Here is a 19,856-nt window from a genome sequence, read left to right as displayed (position 1 = left end):
GGTCAGCAGGTGAAATGTGGATGTCCTTCACTACTTTTTTCTTCTTTGTCCTTTTTTCGGGTGTCCGGTTTTGCGTAATCGCCTCTTTCCGCTCTAGGGTTTCTTCAGCGGAGCGTCTGCTCCGGTAGACGCCGGTCGTAGACCACCCAAGCCATAGAGGGACTCCGAAAAACTGTCCTCCACTTACAAGGGAAAAAATTACGAAACCTTTCAGTTCGTGTTGAGTGTGTGCGTGCGCTTTTTTTTCCCTTCTCTCCCGTACGTCAAAACTTCTCTGATTTTGGGGTTGACATTGTCGTTGTGTTAAAGGTCAAATCAAAAGACATTTCTCATTCATTAATTTTGGAAAAAACAGAAATCTGGGGGATTTGACTTTTGACGAAAAAGCTTATATTTCGCCCGCTGTTTTTGATGAGAGCAGTGACAGTCGATGGCAAACATGACAAATAGAAAAGCAAAACTTTGAGCATTTAGTTGGGGGGAGAATTTCTAATGAGCCGCGTGCTGGCTCGGGATTAAACTGCATGTTGAAGCTTTTTGTTTCTCTATACTTGGGAGATTGAACTTGCGCAATTGCCACAGATCGGAGGGGCGGCTAATTGGCCATTTCTGGTTCCTGTCGTCTTATTTTCGATCCTCTGCAGAAAGAGTCTTGATTTTCCTAACATACTGCGAGTTATTATTATTATTATTATGCGCTTCAATTTTGCTTTCTAACAATGGCGATTACTCTTTCTACAATGTCGTGGTAGAATTTAACATTTTGATCCGTATCCGTCGATGAAGATTAAATAGAAATGTCTTCAACGCAACTGATTGATGCCAAGTTTGATGATTGATCTGAAGGTCTTTTAACTTTCCGATGGATCAAAAACCAAGAAACGACGCGGCTTACTGGTTGATAGTAGCCAAGGAATAGTGTATGTGTGTGTGTATGCATGACGCATGTGAAGAACATCAGAGTTTAGTGTCTCGGCAACAAATGTCGCGCCGGAGTTGAGTAAATAAGTCAACAAGAAAACAACCAGAATGTGCGGAAGAGAAAAGTAGACGATAAATCCACTTATCAGCACTAATCCACTCGTCGTCAGCTTCCGACCACCGCTATACACCACCCCCGGAGTAGAAGAAAAAAGAGTGTTGAGTATCGCAGACTCGACGAGATGGAGGCCTTCCGCAACAGCCGAGTCGTCCGTGCGGAACGACAAGACAGCCGGAATGAATCACGTTCAAGATATCATCATCGCCGACACAACAACCACAGTACGAATATTGACGCTGTGTATACAGTTCCTCTGTGACCACGTCTTACCACACATAAAGATATCTGTAAAACGGCATAAGAGTATTATTACACCCCGGCGGTGCCGGACAGGAACAACAGGAGCAACGGACAGTTGAGAATCAAACACCACCCCCCAACTATCGAACGTAATCAGTCGGCCGGCAGCTGCGGAGTGGTTTCCAAATTCTGTAAGCCCAAAAATAAAAACCCATTCGGATTATTTGATGTTTGTGTTGGTAGAAACTCTTGTAAATGGTGGAAGCCAAGTGATCCGTGAAATTATTTTTCAATTCTCTTTTCTTTTCTTTCTAGGAATTGTTCCTGAATCTTTTGTGTAAGTGACCAGAGAGCTCCTCTCTCGTCATTTGTCCGCCTGTGGATATCGGCCTGCAACAGCCATGTCCGACCAAAATGAATGACCTTCTTTTTCCTCCTCCACGCTGACGCTCCGGAATTGATAAGGTAGACACTATATATCTAATACTAGCCCGGTATAATATCAAACGTACAATATAATCCCCCCCCCCCTAGTTGCAGTGTACTAGTAACAGCTTGTAGTTATGATATAAGGTTTTTTTTTTGGGGGGGGAGAGAGTGCCAGTGTGCGGATGACTGGAGACCAATTGGTCATGTGCAGTTGATTTGCGTATCATATCTAAGGGGGTAGGTGGGAGGAGCAATATTCACGTGCAATACAAATGCACAGTGACGCTCTCGCGTTTGACGTCTATCGAAGGAGAACATGAATTAGGAGGGGTCGTTATTTTATTGCCAAACCCTTTCTTCCGTTCCCGGACATTTTCAGTCGGGACGAAAAAAATGGCGGAACAATTTCAACGGATAAACAGGCTTATTCATTGCCCCCGGCCCACATTTGACTAAATTAAACTTGTGCTTACGTAAAGCTTTTTTAAAGAATGAATTGTTCCTATGCGATTTATACTATTGGGTGTAGCAAACCAATGACGCGGAACTTTTGCTATTGTGATTTGTGAGCTTGTGAGTGTTTTGCGTACGGGTCTGTATTAGGACTATATGGGAGTAATTCATTGGTCTGTTATTCAGCCATATTGAAAGTTAAGAATTCAACTTTGAAAAATAGAAAGAGTTTTCACATGAATCTTGAACAGCACGGTCGTATATTAGCGTGAGTGGGCGGGAGTGGGTTACGTACTGGAGGCCGCACTGCTGCTGTGCGTTTAGGTGGCGGTTGGTTGGAGGAGGGATAGACGGAGTGGGAGGGTCGCTCCCGCTCTATTCCATGTGACAAAAAATAAGAAATAAAAAGAAGAAAAAAATAGGAGGGAAAATGGAAAGAAAAAAGAGAAAAAGACTATGAAAAGGACATGACCGAATCCCTCCGATTGCTCAGAGTCAGTCGAGCACCAGCCGGGGACTTGGTTTGTAGCAATAAAAAAACGCTCCGTCAAGTCAGTGAGAACCGCACACACACATTCGTCCAAATCCAATCCAGTTTTATATTGGCCGATCTTAATTCATCGAACGAGAAAAAGAAATTTTAGATTCCGAATTTATTTTCAAATTAAGGTATCGTAAAACCATTTGCTCCTACCGGTTGTTTTTGTTAAATTGTTTCTTGTGGTTGCGTGTTTTCAATTGACTAGTTTAAACCGATAGCGCTGAATTTACGGTTAATGAATAACCGGTTGCAAAAGTCAACTATTTTATTAGCTGATTTTATTCATGACATTTTTCTTATCATCAGTCATTTTTTGTCCAGTCCAGTTTGGACGTTGTCTAGAGCGCGTCTAGCTTGACAAACGATGTCACTATTATTATCTATCCTTGTGCAAACGCTCTTTTCTCTCTTGGGGGTTTTAGCAGGGGAATAAGTTTACGGACGGGCATACAAACTTTCTCCCCCCCCCCTTCTCTCTCTCCTCTTTCTCAGTAACGTGCATGTATATGTCTGCTTGTCTGCTAGACGTCAAAAACTGAAATCCTTAAGAAATTCTTTTCAAATTTCCCTCCCCCGCCATTTCAAACTGATTTAAAAAAAAGATCCCGCCAACCAATTTTTAAAAAACGTCCGTTTCATTTCTCGTTATCTTTTATTTTTCAGATTGTTTTTAACTAAACTAACGACGCCAACATGGATTTCGACGAGTATCGCCAAAGAGGTACGTACGGCGTATTGTAATTGATTTTTCAACCAACGTCGGCGGGTGCGATTTACATCCGTCCAGGAGCGGCGAGTCTGGGTCCGAGGTGACGCTGATGCTCAGACGTGCCCGGCGACATTTAGGGAAAAAAAAAGGGGCATATTGTGTGTATTATATAAGGTGGAAATGGGGGGTTCAATCTATTACACTCCCGGCCACCACCCCGATGAGTGAGAGCCTCTCGCGCTGGATTCGTTCCGGCCAAACCTGGACCAAGGAAGCGGGTGCGGGCGGGTGAGAGAGAGAGAGTCTGGCACAATCGATGGCTTTTCATATCTCGTGGCGTATAGACTAAATATATTGTGACGGCCGATGGCCGTCACCGTCACAAATCAGCCGACGGGATCCAATATGAAAAACGAGACGTTCAGCAGCAGATCAGGCGAGATCAAGTGCTCTTTTGTTTCCGACCATTTTTCCTATTAGATCCCCAGTGTCGTTTGGGGAATTCTTCCGGAAGTTTTCTTTTCTTTTTCTATTTTTCCCGTTTAGCCTGGGAATTTTATATCCATCTCATATATTCCAGTTGCATTGACAACAGCGCCAGACCATTTTTTCGAAATGGGAGAATTTAGGCGAAGAATTATTGTCAGCAGAGGGGTGGTGGGGGCTGGAATAAGTGTAACAGCCGTATTTTATTGATATTTATTCATCTGTTAATCATTTTCCTTTCGGATATTTATGACAATATGCACTTGTGCCATCATTGATCTCTTTCTTTTCAGACGTTTTTATCTATTCAATATTGTCCTTTCTTCCCTTATTTTTGATGAATAATAGGCAAGGAGATGGTGGATTATATCGCCGACTACCTGCAAAACATCCGCCAGCGACGCGTTTTCCCCGACGTTAAGCCAGGCTACATTCGACACCTGCTGCCGGAGCAGGCGCCCGAGCTGGGCGAAGATTGGGACACCATCTTCGCTGACGTTGAACGTGTCGTCATGCCTGGAGTAAGTCGTTTTTCTTTTATATGTTCCCATATTTATGACAATGTTATACAGCGCCCCAGCTGCTGATCCGGCGGCTGAAAAAAAATCCGGTAATAATATATGGGTAAATCCGACGACGACGGTGCCGGTGCCCTATACCAACCATATCGCCCATCTAGTAATCCAGTTATAGTAGTACTAGTAGTAATAATAATAATAATGTAAGGATTCAATTCTTGTCGCAACTCCTCTGTAGTAATGATAAGCTACTTCTCATGTGTGTGTGTGTGTCTGCCATGTCAACGACTACGATTTGTTTGGGTAGGGATTTAGGATGTTGACGAAGACTGATCTTTTCAAGCCTGGCGAGTGTCGTGACGCCGATAAAAAAGCGCTACTTCTGTTTCTCCTTTTTTATATTTTTTCTTCCATATGTGCGCCTGCATCGCCCACCCCTTTTTTGTTATTATTTAGACGCCCGTCATAAGAAATGGAAAGGATCGGATGAAAGGTCATTTGTATCGCCCTATCACCGAGCTTCCACCCTTCCATACGGCAGACACATTTTACACATGTTATTCTTTCCTTTTTATTTTTTGAATTACGTCATGATGCGATGACATAAAGTCTCATCACAATGAAAATAAGCGGCTTTACTGTAGTAGTGAACTGTAGGTGGCTTTTTTTCTGATTGACACTTAATCAGACAGCCTCTATTTGTACGAATACTTGTATAGGAGCAATGGCAATTAATTAATAGTGCGCTTAATTCATGTGTGTTTTTATTTTATTTTCACGCAGGTGACTCACTGGCAGAGCCCCTACATGCACGCTTATTTCCCGGCTCTGAATTCTTTTCCCTCGCTGTTGGGCGACATGCTAGCCGACGCCATCGGTTGTTTGGGCTTCACTTGGGTATAAACGTCATTTCCCAGTGACTGATATTATCAAACAGTTGCGACTCTTATAATAATGAGCCGTTTTTTTGTGTGTTTTCCATTTATCATTGGGTGCCCCGATCGCCGGCCCATCGCAGGCTTCGAGTCCAGCTTGCACCGAATTGGAATCGTTGGTGATGGATTGGCTGGGCAAGATGATCGGTTTACCCTCCGAGTTCTTGCACGCTCGCAGCGACAGCTTGGGTGGAGGAGTCATCCAAGTATGGGTTTGATTTTGTGTTTGCTTCTCCCCCCTTCGACACTTGTGTACTTGGGTCCATGTGTTCCATACCAGTGTAATAGGCCTACACTTGTCCGCAGATGGACGACAAATCGATTGTCTTGATTCGTTTTTTTTTTTCCCAGTGTGTAAATCGTTCCATTTTGTTTTGGGTATTACGCAGACGACAGCCAGCGAATCGACATTCGTGGCTTTATTGGCCGGACGGACGGAAGCCATAAGACGCTACAAAATCCAATATCCAGATCTGGAAGATGCTGAAATCAACAGCCGTCTGGTGGGTTATTGCTCCGACCAGGTAATTTAATAATCAATTGAGACAGAAGCGGGATGACCCGTCTTTAGATCAAACTACATGGTGTTTGGTCGGTGACGTTGTTCACAGGCCCACAGCTCAGTGGAGAAAGCCGGATTGATCGGGCTGGTCAAATTGCGCTACATCGAGAGCGACGACGAGCTCAGTATGCGAGGCGATACATTGGCCACGGCCATCGCCCAAGATCGCGAGAAGGGACTGATTCCATTCTTCGTAAGTTGTCGATAAGAAAAGAATGACGTAACAGCTGGTACGGTCTTCATCTATTTCCTTTTTTGTGGAATTCTTTAGGTTTGCGCTACACTGGGCACGACTGGAGCCTGCGCTTTTGATCACCTGCGAGAGATTGGCATCGTCTGTAAGTCGGGCATTTCCATTGAATTGTTATTTTTTAAAATTATTAGATAATAATAATGAATGATTTTGTTTGGTTAGGTCGCTCTGAGGATATTTGGCTGCACGTTGATGCCGCTTACGCCGGAACGGCTTTCCTCTGCCCGGAATTTCGCCACTGGCTTGACGGTATTGAATTTGCCGACTCGATTGCTTTCAACCCGTCCAAATGGATGATGGTCCATTTCGACTGCACCGCCATGTGGTAAGTAATAATCAATTTTACCTGTTTCATTCAATGTGAATAATCTTGGATTGTTTTATCACAGGGTGAAGAATGCCGGCGCTCTTCACCGCACCTTCAACGTGGAACCGCTCTACCTCAAACACGAGAATTCAGGTTAGAATGTTTTATCCAAATTCCGTTAAAATAACAATCAAATAAATTCGTAAAATTTGCTGGTGTTAACTTTTCAGGAATGGCCATTGATTATATGGTGAGTCCACAAATTATAAAATAATTTCCAGCTTTCATTCAGCGATAACATTTTCGTGATTTTATTACAGCATTGGCAAATTCCTTTGAGCAAGAGGTTCCGCGCTTTGAAACTTTGGTTCGTCATCCGCAGTTACGGTCTAAACGGCCTTCAGAAGCACGTCCGCCACGTAAGAAAACTTTAACCGTGACTCACTCGAATAAGTCAAATTGATTTCTCGTTTTGCATTTAAAAGGGCGTTCGTCTGGCCAAAGAATTTGAAAATATGGTCAAATCGGACGGTCGTTTCGAAATTCCCGCCGCCCGCCATTTGGGCATGGTCGTATTTCGTCTCAAAGGCCCCAACGACCTCACAGAAGCCCTTCTGAAAAAGATCAACACTTCTGGCAAACTCCACTGCGTTCCGGCAGCATTGAAGGTGAGATCTAAACACCAATTTCTCTTTTTTTTTGTTTTCAATTCGATTACAAATTTTCTGCTATTCCATTTCAAAATAAAAAGGGAAATTACGTCATCCGTTTTACTGTCACTTCGTCGCACACGAAATTGACGGACATTGAACGTGACTGGGAAATCATCAAGTCGATTGCAGCCATCGTGATTGACGCGTGCCACTCGCATCACGCCACCAACATGGCCGGAGACGATCAACTGGAAGAAAACGGGCATTCGTCTGGACAAGAGACGGGTGACGACGAGGCAGTGGCCGGCGTCCCTCGTTCCAAAACCAACAAAATGCCACTGGCCGGTAAAATATGGCCTTTAGAAGTGGTCGTCGTTTGAGAGTGATCATGTCACGTTACACTCGCAGCATGCAAACGATCAAGTCCTTTTTGTGAACAACAGTGTCTCGTCCTTCCAACTCCGATAAACATAGCACTCTATTATCCTAGTTTAGTTTGTTGTTGTATTTTTAAAAAACGGTCTATATCTATTGCATGACATATTATACAATGAAAGAAATCTATTAGGTACAACAATACACAAAACAAGTCGATGACAGCATGTCTATGTGTTGATTGTGTAAGTTGAATTTTAGTTTCATTTCAATGTAGGATTTGGGTACACGGACCTTCCACGCCCGCATGTCTGTTCATAATTCTTTAAATCTTGTTTAATTACTTCTGCTCATTCACCTTTCCTCCATTCCAACAGAAACTCGCAAGAACAAGAATTTCGGAACGAGTCTGTTGCTGGCCAATCGTCCCATGTCGCCCAAGATTATCAACGGAAGCTTCGCGGCCATCTTCGACAACGACGATGTTCTCTTCGACCTGGCCAGGAAAATATCGCAGTTCCGCTACGGAGACGATGACTGTCCAGGTGAGCATAATTGTTAATCTTTTGATATCTTCGTTTTGATATTTTTAAAAAAATAATTTGTCGTTTTATAGCGACCCAACGCCGCATCCGTGGGATGTTGATGAGCGGCAAACAATTGTCTCTAGACTCTAGGATCGATCTGGTCCAGCGTTTGGTCACTGACAAAGACGGTTCCAATCCGCAAATCGATGAGAGTTCTGAATGTTTAGCCACTCCGTCGGATATTGAAGAAGTGCCGGAAGGTTAAAAAATTGCGTAAATTATTAACTTTCTCTTTTTACAATCGTTTTACTAATCGCAAATGTAGAGGGAAGCCCCTGCGAGGAAGACGAACGTCAACGGGATCGTTCGCATTCGGTGGACAGTTCACGTCAATTGTCATTATCGAACAGCTGTACCGGATCCGGAGGCGGCGGATGTCTTAAGAAGAAAAACGTAGCTTTCTCCGAAAGAGCCGGTTCTATTCCGGAAGATGGCGAAAATGTAGTCAACAATCCTGAGCGCGAAGTCAGTCAAACAAAAATCTAAAGTCTTCTTCACCTTCGGCTACTATTCGATTCAATTATTCGCATAGAAATTCAAAGAGCGCAAAGCGATCTAGTGAATTGTTTTACAATTAAGCCGACGCATCCTTATTTTGAATCAGATTGATAAGAACAGATCCGCCATGTTTTATCCAGTAGCACCCAGAAACTTTTCAAAAATTTACAGTCGTAGCTTCATCATATGTTCCAGTAGTTTACTTGATGTAGCAGTCCCCCCCCCCCCTACATAATAATCGTGCAACGTGTTGAATAGGCAATTATAGAAAAAAAAAGAATACCACTCGCATTACTAAGAAGATTGGAAACAACTACTGATTTCCATTTTTTAAGTTATTGCGCAAGCGGTAATATTTATTCTCTATATGGTAACGTTGAAGACCTGGCCTGTTATTCGTTTCCTTTTAATATGATCTGAATGTCTCAGCTCTTTACGTTGTATAACCAACATTTCAAATCCGACTCCTTTTAATGTAATCACGTTTACTGCTTAGTAATATTATCTTGTCCGCCGTTGTGAAGAAGCAATCAATATACAAGTGCAAAAGGAATATGAGGGTGTGTTTTTTGGCGTGTGATTATTAGCTCTCAATTTTATGAAGATCGTCACGTCCGGCTATTGATTTTACAGAGTTTAGAAAACGCGCACTCATCTTTAGTCTTTACCAGCAAGTTACCCGAAGGGTTACTGGTCAAAGTTTCGTTGGCAGTATGGTTTACATGGGCACCCTCAGTTCTCGTAACACTACATAGATGGATCCACTAGTTTTTGGCAATTATTGATTGTAATCAACAATTTTATTGCATTTCAATGGCAGTAATCGGTAGCTTACAATTTTTTACATCTATTCTGAAAATTTAGCTGCAATCGATTCAGGCATTTGATAAAACGGAGTTCTGGTTACTTTTTGACAGAATTTCAATAGCTGTGACAGCAGACGATAATACAGAGACATGTGACAGGGATATAAACGTAACGTGACAATCGACTACTATTGTATGATAGAATAGAAGTCACTGTATGTTATCACCGAAAGCTATCAATCTCCAGTAACAGAAGTGCTGATAGGTAGTTACTTAAATTTAATTTTAACAAGATCCGGTGTGACGTGGGGTGGCGGGGCGAAGCCTCCGCCGCACCAAAGTCACGCCTTACCCTTACGCCGCGCCATATCATATTAGGTTTTTTTGGAATTTAATTTTTATTTAATGTTTGGATAGAAACATGCGGAAATATTCTTTTAATCCCTTTCTCGATTTTTGCTTATTACAATCTTCCGGAAACTAAGGGCATACATTTTTTTAAAATGTTATTAATCCATCTTAATAATAGGCCTACCTTTATAACAGAATATTTTTATTATTCTATAACTATTCTATAGCTCTGTCTTTGTAAAACTATACCAATACTACTATACCAACTAGAATACCCTTAACATTCCCTTCGGGTACCTTGCGGCGTACGTACGCTGCCTACAGTTAGAGACCTCAAAATGCATTTGGCTTTTTTATTTAACCAAGAAATCTGTTGGCTGTCACTAGGTGGCTAAGATATGTCCGCCAGGTGGCGAATCGTGAGTGCCGAAATTTCTGCAGTTGTTTCCGAGAGGCGGCGAGTGAGACACTGAGACCCTACCTTCTTGGCTTCTTGCTTCTTGGTTCATTGTCAGTTGAATCATGAGCACATGAGGTTCTGAGAGAAAGAGTCGCCATTTTTAGACCTTTTTATTTTTTTGAGGTTTTGAATTCTGATTTTGGCTTAATTAGCTGGATTGCCACTTGTGAGGCATTTCTTAGAATGTGGAAATGTGGTGGGTTTTAGTTGGTTCGGGTTGGCGGTTCGTGAGCTTGCTATTATTCTTGGTATAATTGATTCGATTAAATTCCATTGCATGTGCAGTGAAAGTCGCCTGAAAGTGTTTAAATTTCATTTTTTAATTGTAGACGAATTTTGATGCTGAAAGACTTGGAAACCATGCTGTCGACCACGTTGAGAAGCTGAGTAACATTCTGCTTTTGCAATGGTAAAATTAACAATTAAACTGATTGAAATACATGTGGATCATAGCATTTGTAATGTTTGATTGCAGGCACCTCTTAATAAAAGGAACTTGAGCCATCCAATCTAGGGCTTCCATCAAATCGTGCAGGCTGCATGGAAGTTGCATTTACCTTTGTTGTGAACATCATGAACACATACACTATTTGAAGGTGACAATCTTATCCAGTTATAGATTTTACATTTAAAATGTGATTAAGCTTTGCATTCATTGGTTAGCTTTAACATTTTGAGATTTCGTCAAGTCAAATTTCCTTCAGGGATGTGTTCTGTTATGGATTATTTAAAGTGGGAGTTTGTTGTACGCAAGAAAGGCAGATTCTGAAAGAAGTTTTGTTTATTTGTTCCACTATAGCGTATCCTTTAAAGATTAAATGAATTTGTATTTAAATCTTAAATGAGTCATCTAGTCTCATGTAAATTTATTAATTTAAGTTTCCACGATAGGTTTAAGATAATGTTGCCATATAATATGTGGGTTGAATATTTGAAGTGATATGTAGCATATTTTTTTAAATTTCATATAGCATTTCCAATGATGCTGAAGATTAATTTTACTGTGGTTATAGGTTCATGTTTACGTAGCAGTGGTGTTGCTGTCCAATGTGGCGTGTTGTTGCAGCCTATGGTGGTGAAAGATATCTGCATCAAGTTGCTGTTCCCTGTGCATCCAAGGTGCTGCTTTTGTGCTACAGAAGTGACATCCAATATTGTGTTTAATTGCTATTTGTGTCTTCGCAGTTTACCTTTATATATTGAGAAGGAACAAAAAAAATAGTAATACGGGGAGGTCTATGTCAAACAAATAATAAACATGTCCAGGATGGGGGAATGAGGAGGAAGTTGGGGTGGGGTATTTGGTTATGATTTACTAAAAGAAGTGAGGTATATTTTTAATGAATATGCAGTACTTGGTGATAAATCTGTTGTTAACCTATCCCTTCCTGTCAACCTATACCTCCCACTTACATATCCATTCCTCAAACCCAATAAGCACCAACATCAAATCCCACTTCCATTCCTAAAACCCCACAATCTCTAACATTAAACTTACACAATTGTGATATAAATCATTTATATTTAAATAAATAAACTGTCAATGGACATAAATTGTATAACCTATATTTATTCTGGAACACATGCAAAATAAACAATTCATTAAACAGAGTGTCCGGTTCAAAACAATTTTTTTTGTGCGAGGCTTTTTAGAAAGCAATCCGCCACCCAATTTGACAAAAAGTGATAGTTTGTTTTCACGGAAATTGCGTCAGACGGTTGAAAAATTTCTAGTTCAAAAATCTCATGTAGAAATTAGCATCTAGTCTACTGGTGCAAATTCCGATTCTTTAAGCTTGATTAATTTAGGTGATGTGCTAAAAGCTATTGTGGGTAGCTAAGAAATTGAACTAATCCACTTTTTCTGAATATTTTGGTTTTAGATCACTTTGTTGTTTTTAGATTTTCTTGTGATCTCTCTTCAAAATATTTTGAAAAAGCGAATAGTTCAATTTTGTAGCTACCCACAACAGCTTTTAACACATCACCTAAATTAATCAAGCTTAAAGAATCGCAATTTGCACCAGTGGACTAGATGCTAATTTCTACATGAGATTGTTGAACTAGAAATTTTTCAACCGTCTGAAGCAATTTCCGTGAAAACAAACTATCACTTTTTGTCAAATTGGGTGGCGGATTGCTTGCTAAAACTCGCACATGCAGTGTCGGCGTAGATCCAGGGAGATTACCTGGAAATGGAAGAGGAGAGAAGAGTGCGAGGCAAGTTTTACTGGGGAGCGATTAGTCATACTAGGCTTCCGGGTTAGACTCATGACCCTAAGATCATGCGCCTTCCAAGTCCCCGTTCGACCAGAGCCCTCCCCTCCTCCTGGTTTCACAGCGGGTGAGTGACCACCGGCGGGCGTTGGTTAGTGGTTAGTTAGGGAAACGGGGCCACTGAAAAGAAGGGAGCCCAGAAATGCACTTGTCATTTAATCTAACTACACAATTTATCAGTCTTGGATTACGGCATTCTCTCATCAGTTTTCAGTTTCACAAATGGAGTCCATGATCAGTAGCGAAGGATTACCCTGTAAACAGAATGAACATTTATTTTGATGACAATAATTTTCAAACAAGATTGTAGCGACAAAAAGCAATACCTCAAATCAAGAAGTAAGTTGTAAGTAAGTAAAAATGGAAATCAAAGGGTAGCAGCCTACGGGTTTTAGTAAACAGGGATCTTGTTGACCGTATAGTCCTCGTCCTTTTTCTTGAAAGGACATCCAGAAACTTCTCATAAATGTAGACAGAAACTCTCGGATCTGAAAAGAGAACAATAAGGTTTACTTGTTAGTTTTATTTTTTAAAAATCCGGAAATAAACCGAAAGTAAGCGCTAGCGCATTAATCATTGAGCTGTCGTCAATTTAAACCAAATATTCGTAATCTCCATGAAATTCGGGGTCGATTAGTGTGAATCAAACGAAATCCAAAATTTGACCAAAATCGAGAATTTTCCTGAACTTCAGGATAATTCTCGAAACCGGAAGTACGCGTACGTACAAATAAAAAAATGAACTTTACTCCAAATACTACGAGGATCACGAATATGTGGTTCCTTTGTGCGTCGAATGAATATTTACTTAACTACTGACTGAGAAAACAGGAAATAGAAAAAAGCAAATATCGAAAATTTAACAAGTGAGCTTTGTTGGTGGAATAGTAATCGTCAGTTTTCACTATTAATCTTCCACATAATAATTACCAATAAATGTTTAAAGAGATTTGCAAAGTAACTGAAACTGGGCGTCCCTAAACTGCGAAAGCGAAACGCGAAACGCGAAACGCCTAAAATGCGAAACAGCTGTGCGAAACGGACCCAAAAGTTGGGACCCTGTTTCGCATTTTAGTCTTTGGTCCGTACTAAACTGCGAAATCGGTGTGTGCGAAACGTGACAAACGTCGCAGTGTAAACGTCTTGGTAGCAGACGACAATGGACTCAACAAACAAATTGTTAGAGTTTAAATGTTTCGAGACTTCGAGTTTCGTGCAGTCGTGCACCTTATATGGCCGGTCTATTTGTGTGTTGACCATGAATACGGAATACCTTGAATGCAATAGGTGTTTTTAATTAAAAGATTGGTATAAAAAAATTAATGGGAAATTAAATTCATGTATCAGTCATTAACATTCTTAATTTTAAGGAAAGTTTTAGCCGATTAAATTTTAGCTTGATTTGGAACATGGGAGCTTTGATTTTTAGCTTGATTTAAGACACTCATGGCCGATTTTTGTCGTGATGGCCGATTTTTCTTTGTGCACGTAGCCTACTAGTTGATTTAAATAATTTAATGTAATGTATAGTAGTTCGTCGTCTGAGTCGCGCCCTAGCGGGTTGCACCAAATTTTCGCTCCACATCGTTCTAGTTTTTTAATTCGAGATTAAGCTTTTGTCATTAAATTTTGTGTTCTTCAGTTCTATGAGTGTGTTGTGCATCTGTGGGTGTATACCACGTCTTTTTTATCAAGATGGAATCAATTACTTAGGTACTGTAGTGTCCCCCCTCTGTTTTTGTGGTGAAGTGTCAAATCGTCCCCCCAGGCTCTGTCCCATTGTTTACCAACGGCTCAGGTCCCTCAACCTCCTTAAACGTCAACCAACTAGGAGAGGAAAGAGAAGGTGTAAATCTCGTCCTTTGACGTCACTCGGTCTGGTTAACGCTTGTTCTGTTAATAAGCGACACGAGGCTGTGAGTGCTCATCTTCTGAATTTCAAGTTGGATTTGTTGGCGATAACTGAGACCTGGCAAACCTCAAACGATGACTCTGGGTTGAAGCTCGCCTGTCCAGATGGATACAGTTTCATTCACACTCCTCGCAGTGGATCTGTCGGTGGTGGAGTTGCGCTTATTTTCAAGTCCACTGTTGCTGTCCAAAGTGTTCCAGTGTTGTTTGTCCCTACTTCTTTCGAATGGCTCGATCTTTTTGTCCGGATTCGTCACAAGAGATTCAGGCTCATCGTTCTCTATCGTCCACCAACTTCATCAAAGACTCCACCGTTTTCAGTTTTTCTCTCTGAGTTTACCTGCCTATTAGAGGCCCTTAATCAAGCCTCCGGAGACGTTGTTATCACTGGCGACTTCAACATTCACGTCGGGTCTGGTGAAACAAATGCTGATGACTTTGAGGAGCTGTTAGTTTCTTTTAGCTTCTCTCAGCTCGTTAAGGCCCCGACGAGGTGTGCAAAGTCAGGGAAATGGTACACTCTCGACCTGATTTTGACTCGTGAATCCAGCAACTTTGTGTTAGATGCCTCTGTAACTTCTCGATTCTCCGATCATCACGCAGTTCAATGTTCGCTTAATATTACCACGCCACCAAGACCATTTAAATCAGTCACATTCCGTGCCGTCAATTCCATTGATTTGGACGCCTTTGTCGCGGATCTCGATTCTCTTCCTCTCGTACTGTCTCCTGCTGACGAATTGGATTCTCTTCTTCTTCAATACAATGACGGTCTTGCCTCAGTCCTAGACAAGCATGCACCTGTACGCACGAAGTCTTTCCCTATTCGTCTAGCCATTCCATGGTTTGATGAGTCGGTCCGACTACTTCACAGAGAAGCACGTCACGCTGAGAGGACCTGGAGATCTCGGGAACTGAGGGCGTCTACCTCAGGTGATTGGTCGGGTGTCGATGTTCTATATGAGTGGTATTGCAGTTGTGTTGATGACTACTATTTCGCCCTCAAGGTAGGGAAGAAGCATTATTTATCTGCTTTGATTGTGGAGTGTGGCTCTGACCAGAAAAAGCTGTTTCGCTTGATCAACAATCTCATGGGTAAAAGTGGGGATCCACCCCTCCCTGATCATTCGTCGAAGAGTGAGCTGGCCAACGACTTTCTCAAGTTTTTCTCGGACAAGGTGGCAACCATTGGGTCATCCCTTGATAGTGTCGGGAAGGATCTTCCTCCAGCAACCTCCAGCGATCCTGTTTTTCTTGAGAGCCGTTCTGTCGATAACTGCTTGGCTTCTTTCTCTCCAATTTCACCGGATGAAGTGAAGGCACTCATCAGACAGTCTCCATGCTCATCGTGCCTCCTGGATCCGATTCCGACTCGTCTACTCAGGAAGGTCGCGAGTGTGATGGCTCAACCAATTTCTTCAATTATCAACCTGTCGTTATCTTCCGGAGTTTTCCCAGGTCAACTTAAGTCTGCAGTTATAACACCACTTCTCAAAAAACCTAGTCTCGACCCAAAGCTCTTCAGTCACTACAGACCTGTTTCCAACACTGCTTTCCTTGCTAAACTAACGGAACGTCACGTCGCGCGTCAACTCTCTAATCACCTGTCCTCTTACAACATCCTCGACGAAGGTCAGTCTGCTTATCGTCCGCGCCACTCCACTGAAACAGCACTTCTTTCACTATTCAACGATTTATTGATGACCGTTGACACTAGTGATGGTTCTTCTCTGCTTTTTCTTGACCTTAGTGCTGCGTTCGACACGGTCGATCATGAGATTTTTCTTGAGCGACTCTCTAATCACTGCGGCGTGACTGACACCGCCGCCAATTGGTTTCGCTCCTACCTCACCGGTCGCACTCAGGTTGTCAGCATCAAGGGTGAACTGTCTGAGAGCTCAGCACTCCGCACGGGCGTTCCCCAAGGAGCTGTTTTGGGCCCTATTGCCTACCTCATCTACGCCAACCCACTACCTTCAGTTATTGGATGTGACCACCTTTGTAGAGACATTAATGTCGGTCAATTTTCTGATGACACTCGATGCCACATCACCCTCCGCCTTCTCCTTGGTACAGCTGAGCAGGAGTCCGCCCGTCACAAACTTTCGCGATCTTTCCAGATTGCTGACGACTGGTTCACGAGCAACAGGGTGATGGCGAACGCTGGTAAAACCGGCCTTCTCTACACCTCTTCTCCTCAGCGCTGGGATCTGGTCGAGTGTGAGCCCCTTCTGGTTGGTGACGTCCTGATTCAACCATCTGACACCATCCTTCACTTGGGTGTCATCATCGACCGTCATCTTCGTCTCTCCCAGCACATCTCTTCTCTTCGAAGGCAGTGCTTTTTCCAACTACACCGCATCGGCCGCATTAGACGTCATCTTACTGATGATTCTGCCAAGATCCTTGTTCATGCCCTGGTTCTGTCGAGACTTGACTATTGCAACTCACTTTTTGTTGGCCTTCTCAAAAAAGACATCCATCGCCTTCAAGTAATTCAAAACGCCGCCGCTCGTCTCATATTTCGCAAGAAGCCATCTGATGATGCGACGGTTCTTTTGAAGAAGCTGCATTGGCTCCCCATCTCTCAACGTATTGATTATAAATTAATTGTACTCACGTATCGTTGTCTTCATGGTCAAGCCCCCCCATACTTGTCTCGTCACATTGTTCCATATGTACCTGGTCGTTCTTTGCGGTCTGATAACCTTGGTCGCATTAGTGTCCCACCCAAACCTAAACTTGTAAACTATGGTCAGAGAGCTTTTTCTCAGGCTGCACCTCGACTGTGGAATGATCTTCCTGTATCGATTCGTCTTGCCCCTAACTTTTCCGTGTTTAAGAGTCTACTGAAGACCCACTTGTATGCCACTGCTTATCTCTGATTATTTCATGTCCAACTGTGTGGTTTCGGAAGAGCGTCATTTGATCTTTCACTATGGAAAATGCGCTATAAAAATGTATAGAATAGAATAGAATAGAATAGAATAGTAATCCCTGTGCCATTATCTAATATATTATTATTTACAAATATAAATATCACCATACCGTGCTGCTCTATGTCTTTTATTTGTTTAATCATAAGATGCGCATTAAAACATACAGGGGTAGTGGCGAAGAAATCGAATTTGATTGCCCCCCTTCCTCCTTTAAAGCCTCATCATAGCGGGAGACAATGAAAAATGGCGGCAATCTCCGTCAATTTGGACCTCTGTGGGGAAAAGGAAAACTTTTTGTTTCGCAAGATGTTTCGCTATTTAGTATGCCCTCCGGCATTTGGTCCCGCGAAACGGTCCCAAAATTTTGGTCCGTTTCGCACAGCTGTTTCGCATTTTAGGCGTTTCGCGTTTCGCGTTTCGCTTTCGCAGTTTAGGGACGCCCACTGAAACTGACTGTTTTGACAGCTGAAAATGAAAAGCCATCTAGCGTTAGAAAAAAGAAACGTCTAAGTAACACTTTGTTGGCGCGCAAGAAGGGCCTGATTTTTGAATGATTACACAGACGCAGAGTTTAACGCAAGTAGATTATTAGTAAATAATCTACGAAAGTAAGTGAATTGTTGGTTACCTTGGCATAATCCCGTGGCGAGTGACTGCAGTTGTGTCACGGACGGACGGACGAAATTCCAAAAACATCGCAAATGTGAGCTTCATAATCCGCCGGCTTCTATAGCTGCCTCTACTGCATTCCTGCCTCCTGTCGCCTCTACTACGCGACGCATTCCTTGGTAGCTACCACCTGGTGATAAGAAAAGTCTGGTTGTTAATTTTTACTTCAAATAGATGTCGTACAAAGATTATCAACAAGAAATATGTCCAATGAAAAGGTAGTGCTTATTGTGGTTGTGTTGCTCAAATGAGTCGAGAAGTTGATGATATTTTTGTCATCCAACACTTTGAGTCATACATTAGCAGAATCACTATCCTTTCCAACCTTTTCCCTCAAGTACCAACTCTGTGTTTTTTAACCTTTTTTACTGAGCCATCTCTGAGCCATTTTCAAATAAACGGATAAACCCTTGTGGCTTTTGTCTGTAATTCAGGTTCTTGAAATCCAGTTCTTGTCTGTAAGGTACATCATAGAACCCAAGCCCAATAAATATTCCAATTGTTGGAGATCTTTTGACAAAGCTGATTCTGGAAGCTTCTACAGTGGAATTGTGGATTAAGATTATCAATGTATGTTCTCAAACGCCACTCACATGTTTGTCTTGGTCACCTCTGATTGTCGGAGCATCTTACTGATTCCAGTTTACAGTTTAACTGGATAATCAGGAAGCATGATGTTAGGACATTGAAATCCCTACAACCACATCCTAGAACCCACATACTCAAAAACAATTGGCTTCAGAACAACACCAGCTACATTTGAAAATGCAGAAAAACATTTCACTGAATAACTTACACAATGAATCGAAAGGATTGCTTCCTAATTCTGTAGGCTACCATCAATGGTCAATGTAATTGAACAGGTGTATCACTTATTACAAGTATAGAGTGTTTACATTAGAAAGCCACATTTTACTTGAAAAATTCCATGCACCTATCTTGTAGATGATGTTACACTGATCACTTTTCTATTTCAATCAATTCTCACTCAACTATTAGTCCTGGTAATCAACGTTTGTGTCTTGTGTGTCATTTTTGGTGAAAACATTCATGCTGGAAACATGGCCTGGAAGTCAACCCTTTCTTATCCGAACCGACTGGCAACTACGCCATCTATGGAGCTTGTCAGTAGCTCAGGCTCTGTTGCCGAACCGATGCTAGACATAAACTTAAACCAGACGGTCGGTAAGCGGGAGTTGATGGTCGTTTTTAAAACATAAAAAAAAATCCGGTTGTCATTAAATTAATGATAGAATATTTTTTACTTGTAACTTTCCGATTTGAAAATGAAAAGAAAATGTGTTTGCTTTGCCATTTTGTTTGTTTTTTTGTTTCCTTTTTGTATGCCTTTTGTACAGTTACACATAATATGGAGGATTGTATGTAAAGATATAGATTATAACCATAACGAACATTGTAATAATAATGCAATAATAAAGAGAGAAAGAGAGATGGCGGTCGAGAATGACCGCTCTTTTTTCTTTAAAGGGGAGGCTTGATGTTGAATGTAACACGAATTTCAAATTTTTTAATGGGGAAAAGCAAAATTACTGCCGTCCAAAGAAAAATCCCCCCAAAAATTTGAAAAAAACAAACAAAATTAATTCGAAAATTTTTAAATTTCCCGCCAGGCGACAATTCCTATATAGTTGAAGTTTACATATGTACAGGGCTCACACAGACATTTAAAAAATGTTGGGTGGACAAAATTGAAACAAAATTTAATTTACCCAAAAATTCTTCCTCAATTTGAATAAACAAATTTTAATTAGCTGGAGAAAATAACCCAAAAAAAGAAACCTTTTTTTTGTCTATATCTGTACAGGAGAAAGTTAAAGAGAGAGGGTCAAGACAG

General features: G+C 41.6%; 1 protein-coding gene and 2 long non-coding RNA genes across 4 annotated transcripts; 2 read left to right on the top strand and 1 right to left on the bottom strand.

Moving 5' to 3' along the window:
• Window positions 1-1,597: 1,597 nt before the first annotated feature.
• On the top strand, window positions 1,598-9,141 carry LOC124204812 (histidine decarboxylase-like). 2 transcript variants are annotated; one of them, XM_046602021.1, is made up of 17 exons: window positions 1,598-1,747; window positions 3,369-3,426; window positions 4,249-4,421; window positions 5,202-5,315; window positions 5,437-5,559; window positions 5,743-5,877; window positions 5,965-6,108; window positions 6,187-6,253; window positions 6,331-6,493; window positions 6,558-6,628; window positions 6,706-6,725; window positions 6,796-6,894; window positions 6,961-7,143; window positions 7,227-7,473; window positions 7,881-8,048; window positions 8,120-8,290; window positions 8,356-9,141. In XM_046602021.1, the coding sequence occupies exons 2-17, from the start codon at window positions 3,399-3,401 to the stop codon at window positions 8,574-8,576; spliced, it is 2,127 nt and encodes a 708-aa protein (XP_046457977.1). In that variant the 5' UTR covers window positions 1,598-1,747; window positions 3,369-3,398; the 3' UTR covers window positions 8,577-9,141. The 2 variants fall into 2 exon arrangements, with proteins under 2 accessions (XP_046457977.1, XP_046457976.1); XM_046602020.1 differs by lacking the exon at window positions 1,598-1,747 and adding an exon at window positions 2,646-2,833.
• Window positions 9,142-10,196: 1,055 nt separating this feature from the next.
• LOC124206320 lies at window positions 10,197-11,759 on the top strand. The gene is made up of 4 exons (XR_006879678.1): window positions 10,197-10,453; window positions 10,535-10,614; window positions 10,681-10,801; window positions 11,219-11,759. It is a non-coding gene; the product is annotated as an uncharacterized LOC124206320 (long non-coding RNA).
• A 933-nt stretch (window positions 11,760-12,692) lies between these two features.
• On the bottom strand, window positions 12,693-18,211 carry LOC124204389. Its single transcript, XR_006878861.1, has 3 exons — window positions 17,961-18,211; window positions 12,809-12,970; window positions 12,693-12,736 (listed from the first exon to the last, which is right to left on the bottom strand). It is a non-coding gene; the product is annotated as an uncharacterized LOC124204389 (long non-coding RNA).
• Window positions 18,212-19,856: the final 1,645 nt, after the last annotated feature.

The sequence above is a fragment of the Daphnia pulex genome, chromosome 10 (assembly GCF_021134715.1).
Source record: "Daphnia pulex isolate KAP4 chromosome 10, ASM2113471v1".
In the NCBI taxonomy this organism is placed as follows: domain Eukaryota; kingdom Metazoa; phylum Arthropoda; class Branchiopoda; order Diplostraca; family Daphniidae; genus Daphnia; species Daphnia pulex.
The sequence above is the reverse complement of the archived record's forward strand: the minus strand, read 5'-3'. Positions and strand labels throughout refer to the sequence as shown.

Coding starts and splice junctions, on each gene's coding strand:
- LOC124204812 (XM_046602021.1), top strand. CDS start 3,399: ATGGATTTCGACGAGTATCGCCAAAGAG. Junction 5,560..5,742: donor TGGGTGGAGGAGTCATCCAA/GTATGGGTTTGA, acceptor GGTATTACGCAG/ACGACAGCCAGCGAATCGAC. Junction 8,291..8,355: donor TATTGAAGAAGTGCCGGAAG/GTTAAAAAATTG, acceptor TCGCAAATGTAG/AGGGAAGCCCCTGCGAGGAA.